Raw genomic sequence first — 6,229 nt, 5'->3', positions numbered from 1 at the left:
TTCAGTGGAGCGTTTCCAAAAACTTATTGGATGGCCATCCAAACCCTTCTCAAATCACAATTCACAACTCCACCAACTAATCATTAATAATACCAACCTCTTCCTTTTCACCAACAAAATAAAAATGGAGTTATATCCTCCTGCCTGTCCCTCACGGGCAGCCCCAAAGCTTGTCCATCCACTCTCAACGCCACATTCCAAACTCAATAAAAGCAACCCCCAAAACCAATGGCTCACTTTGGTCAGGAAAGAGAAAAGCCACATATATATAAATACAATCCAACTACATATATACATGTCCACTAATCTAAACACTATGTTTTGAGGTGTCTAGCAATTGAAACAAACACAAATATGCTGGCCTTTTCCCACACCCAAAACAACAAAACGTACTAACTGAAATATACCATTTGTTGTAACTCTTTAAAACCAAAATTAAAATCCTTAACCCCTTTATGTTACAAAAAGCAATGAAGAGCGTTTCAAGAAACAGGTTCTTGCTTTGTTTTCGACCCGTTGTTGATATGGAAGGCGTTCTTCAGGCTAAAAGTCTCGTTGATAGCTCGGCTAGTCAAGGTTTACCGTTTATCAGTGTGGAAAACAAAGAGGAAACGAAGGTTTCAATGTCACCGAAGCCAACCTTTTCTCGGGTGGTTAAAGCTGTGATGTTTGGAACAATATTGGTTAGTCCTCTAAGCTTCTAACTCCAACATATATACTACTCCATATGATAGTAACATTTTGGTAGTCTTTGAGTCCCTTTTTATTGATGAATGATGTGCATCAATATCATCCTTTTGTTTTCAGAATAAGAGAGTTCGTGATAGAAAACGTTGTCATCAAGATTCATATCAATCAAAGCGTGGTCTTTCAATGAACTATGACAGGAATCGGGCATCAGTGGATAATACTAATTCTGGGTTGTCACATTCGTCTTCCTACGCTTCATCAGATTCTTCGTCTTGCTCAGGTTCAATATCAGAATCAAAGAATTCTTCCATCATAACAAATGAAACATGCAGCAAAAATCAGGAGCTTGAAGAGAAGCCAGAGAAGGTTGACATGTTGGATTGCTCTAGTTTCAACTCTGGCATATACTTGCTTGTTATTAGCCTTATAATAACAATATTGTTGGGGAAGCTTTGTGCTATTATTTTCACGTCAATTTTAGTATACTTTGTGCCTCGCCAGCGCTATGACCGACAAGAAGACGTGATCAGATTGGCAAAACCAAAGTCCAGAGACTACAGGAAAGGAGTCATACCCTGAAGAGTAATGGCTACTTGAAAGGAACCACTACAAAGGGCATTAAATTCTTGATGTGAAAATTCTTTGTTTCGTGCTAGATGCATCTTTGTCAAGGGCTCTTTTGGTTTTCAAATGCAATCATTCTCAGAGCACAAGAGACAAACACTTCTGTTTCTTGTGCGCTTTTCTACACTTCTAGGATGGAGAAGAACAGAACATTCTGTTCTTCATTTACTTCACCTGCTTTAGTTTTTCTTTTTCTTTTTTATTACTTGTATTTTTTTTGGGGGGGGGGGGGGGGGGGGATTATAATTTTTGTAAAGGTATAGAAACAATTGTGCCGAGATTTTACTCTTCAATGATTTCATGGGGTTCATTGTTCTTAATTTGTCTCTACAATTTACAATAGTACTATAATTTTGAACGATTCGGATGTTTAATTCTCAATTGTGGTGATCATTTTGTATGTCTTTTATTTTAGCGAGTTATGTTGTGATTTCGGGAGTTATTGATTGATACGTTCTGACTTTGATTAGGATTGACTATTATGAGAAATAAACTCAACTATCACTCCAAAAAAATATGCTAAGATAGAAATGATCTAAAAATTCTTGTGGCAGATTGCGGTTCCCGTATCATATTATTATGCTTGCAACTGAAAATTATGGCGGCATTATTTTATATAACTCACACATGTCAAGTTGTTTTTAACATTATTAAGGATAAAATTTAGTTACAAAATTTATTATAGAATAAGGTAATATAAGGCTACAACTTTACTCAATATAATAAACATCACTACATATTTTTAAAATCTAACTATTGAATTGCATATTTCTTACGCTTTTAATAAACATGTCAAATTTTGTATAAATTGGATATTATTTACTATAAGATCTATAATATTATATTTTATGCATAATTTAAAAATACAAAAACTTGACATTTAAACTATTTATTGATGACATAGCTATTGATTTTTAATTTTCTAAAAATTTTGCAAGTATAAAGGATATAAGAGGAAGATGTAATCCAATGATAGATTTGTCAAAATTCACCATTAATAAAAAGATATTAAGTAAGGTTGTAACTTAAAACTATAACCATATCTAATTTTGTAACTAAACTTTGTCCCATGATTAATAAATATTTCAATTTTATGTTGATTTTCTTAACCTGCATTCAATCAATCCCAATGACCCAATTCAATATTCATGTAAAGGCTAGTTTATATGTTTTGAGACAAACATATTTCATCCATATAAATGTAATTTTTATCCAATGTTAGTATGAATTTTAAATATAGAATTGAGTAATCAAACAAGCTTTAATTATTATATTGATAAATTATTCTTTGAAACTCTAAAGTTTCTAACCCTTTACTTACTAGAAAAATATCTCATTTTATTTGACTTTTCCTTTGTTGTTTATTTCTAAATTTTGACAAAATCTCATTGGGTTAAAATTCTTGATTATATGCTATTAGTACTTTAATTGATATTATTATGAAATAGATAAAATTTGTACAAAATTTATTTGTACTTTATGTGCTTATAATATAAATATATTAATTATATTAATTACACATGTTGAAATGGATCATGTACATGCCAACCCAACATAGGATTTAGATCCTCTAGATTTCTTAGGATACTCTACCAGTAGATTTCCTTAAATCCTAATCACTTTTTAATGATTTAGTGGTCAAGATTCTGTCATGTTAGTAATTCACTAACAATATTCTTAAAATAATAAAATAATGTTGCAAACAAAACAATTAAGATTATTGTTAGTGGAATACTGACATGGTAGAATTTAGACCATTAAATTATTAAAGAATAGTTAAGATTTAAGAAAATCTATTTAGTAGAGTACCCTAGGAAATCTAGCGGATCTCAATCCACCCAACACAACATAGTTATTAAATGGTTTGAAATGGATAGTGTTTGTCTAATTCACCACCACCTTTTTTAGGTCGTATATATCCATTCGCTTAATAAATATGTCGTTCTAGGATTATAGATTTTGACTCGATTAATAAATAAGTCATGTTCATGTCATCATGTAATTGAATATCTAACAACATAAACATTACTTATTACTTATCAACACGAACTCCAACCTCAACTGAAAATTGCTTGTATCAATTGAGGGAATTTGTATTATGCAATAAATGGAGTGTTTATACTTATATTTGTTCGCCTCCATTATATAGGTCATTATTTAGCAAATTTGTAAATTTCTTTATTTTTTGAATGAATAATCTAACTCATGTAAAGTTTGATATCCATTCCCTCTTGTCTCTTATCAAGAATGGTTTTTTTTTTTTTTTTTTTTTTTTTTTTGGGGCCTTATTTTTGAGTTCAATGTTTTGCCTCTTCTTCAAAATTCGCCATGATTTTGCCAAGGCTCAACTACATCCCCAAATTATATATTTCATAGTTCTCACAAAAAGAAAACACTTCTCTTTCTTTTTTTATTCTTTTTCTGTCTTTGCCTCCCCTTTAAAATTTATTCTTTTTATTTTTTTGCTGAATCCCTTCAAAATAGATTCGACAATCGCTTTCATACTATATTGCTTAAGATCTTATGGCGTATGTTCTTTTTTGGGTTATTGTCGTATCCAATATGCGACTTTGGGCTCTCTTAAACTTGTTTATTTCAGCTTCCGATTTATAAGTGCTTACATTTTGATTTTCAAACTTCAGGCTTTGTGCTTTCTCACTGTTTATCCAATACATTCAACCTTCCTCATTTCAAATATAATAAGTTTATTGATAAGTCGTATTGGAATATACGGTCAAGCTGGACTCCTTAAGAACATAATTGCAAAGGGAGGAAAGTTTTCAGGCCTGTATAATATAAACTATAAAGGTGCTCAAGTTTGTGGCTTCTGCCCAATCAAAAAGTACATGCAAAATTAAAGAGGCCAATCAACTTGAGGGAAAAAGCAGCCAAAGGAATAAAAAAATAAAGCAAAGCTAAAGCAAAAAGTTTTTTTTTTTTTTTTTTTTCCTTTCCAAAAGATCACTAATTTTAAATTCATTAAAGGAGACAAACATGCTTTTTAATCCGGTAGTAAAGATATTAGCTCGATTTGGTATTGAGTAATACTAGAGCCATATCCAAAATCACAATTTTGTCTACAACTCACTTACATAATAAGTTGTGGTTGGCGAAGGAGTGTCCTTATATGGACCTACCATTACCTCTCTACCAATCACAACTCACCACGTAAATAAGTTGTTGGCAAAATTGTAGTTTTAGAAGACACACCAGAATTTTTCTTTGGAATTATAGATAGAGACTAGACCGTATCATTATTGCGTCATTCTTCAATTAATTACAATTAAATGGATGTCTGGCACGTCGGGGGTAGTTAAAGAAAATGGTTACCTCGTGAAGCTCTTTAATGCCAAGTAAATATAAAGGTCTTTTTGAGATTTTTCTTTTTCTTTTTCTTTTCTTTTATTTTTGAGAAATAGATAAAGATAATATCTTTGTGAATCCCTATTAATTAATTTATTGTTTATTAATGGGATTGAAATTTAGTCTTCATCATTAAGGTTTCTCAAATTGTGGATCCAAGATGAATGTCAAATATAATACATAGTAATTATGGATTTTTTTTTTTTTTTTTTTTTTTTGAGGTGGCATTATGGAAAAAGTTAACAAAGGCTTTGAGAGCATTATTTTATGAAATATTTTTAGATACTTCAAGAAATATTTTTAAAAACTTTTTATTTTGACAATTTTTTATATTTATCATAAAACAGTGTTAAAACTTTCTTAAAATGATATTTAATAAATGCTCTAAGGGCACTCGTTAACTAAACCCTATAATTATTAATGGTATGAGATTCAAGTTATTCCAAAGATAATAGCAATCTTAGCTATGTCTATTTTTTTGGATCAAAAACCACATCCTTTCCCCCACCCCTTTCCACTATCTTCCTATCTAAAAAGAAAAAAAGAAAAAAAGAAAAAAAAAATGGGTGTTTTATGTCTAGACTCTAGACTAAGAAATTTTTTTTTCCCACACTTTGTTTTAATATTTTTGGAGGGTGTACCAACCTTGATCTTAGCCAAAAGGCCAAGAAAGGTACCAAGGGTCTCCCAACCAAAAACAGTAATTCCACACATTAAAAAAATAAAAATAAAAATTCACCCTAAATTTCACAAATTTTTAACGACCCCTACGAGCAACATATAGGCCCACCAAAATCTATATATATATATATATATATAACCAAAACTTTTGAAACTCCACAATTTTCCACGTCAGCATTTAATTTTTTTTTCTATTTTTTAAATTTAATTTAAAAATAAATCTAATTTTTCCCCACCAAATACACGATACAAAACTCGATACCTCTCTCTTCTCTTCTCACACACTGGCATCTCCTTCCCCTAAACCCAAAACTCACCCTTTCCTTCCTCCAAAATCAAAACCCAAAACTCAAATTCGCCCACCGTCACCACCACTGCCACAGATTGCCGCCACCACGAAAAGGCAGCCTACTGAATGATGCAAAATCTCACACAGCCACCGTCACTCCAATCCTATTCAAATCCTCACACAACCATTGTCTCTCTCCAAGTCTCTCACAACTTTCAATGTCAGATAAGTAACAATTTGAAGTTAGAGTTCCAAATTTCATCAAAGTAAAGATTCTAATTTGTTTATAAATTGTCTGAGATCAAGGTTTGCTATCAACTACGGATTTAAATGATGGTGGCTTCGTTGAACCTGGGGAAACCCTATGGAATATCAAATTCTACACGGACTTCATCTCTTGGAATTTTAAAGAATGGTTAGTGATGTTTTTATTTTAATTTTAGGTTTTTACCCTTACCTATTCTCTTTATTTGGAGTAAATTTGTGGTTTTGATTTTGGGTTTCGTTCTATTGGTTTTAGCTATTAAGTATGATTTAGGGTTACGTTTGGGAGTGTTTCTTTTGAATGATTAGCATAGATTG

General features: G+C 31.4%; 1 protein-coding gene across 1 annotated transcript; it reads left to right on the top strand.

The window, feature by feature from the left end:
- The first annotated feature begins 218 nt into the window (after positions 1–218).
- LOC126693979 (uncharacterized) lies at positions 219–1,484 on the top strand. The gene is made up of 2 exons (XM_050390021.1): positions 219–683; positions 808–1,484. Exons 1-2 carry the CDS (start codon positions 456–458, stop codon positions 1,267–1,269), a joined length of 690 nt encoding a protein of 229 aa, XP_050245978.1. The 5' UTR covers positions 219–455; the 3' UTR covers positions 1,270–1,484.
- The last annotated feature ends 4,745 nt before the right edge of the window (positions 1,485–6,229 follow it).

This window comes from Quercus robur, chromosome 8 (assembly GCF_932294415.1).
Source record: "Quercus robur chromosome 8, dhQueRobu3.1, whole genome shotgun sequence".
Taxonomy (NCBI): Eukaryota; Viridiplantae; Streptophyta; class Magnoliopsida; order Fagales; family Fagaceae; genus Quercus; species Quercus robur.
Note: the sequence above shows the minus strand (reverse complement) of the source record. Positions and strands in the feature narration are given on the sequence as shown.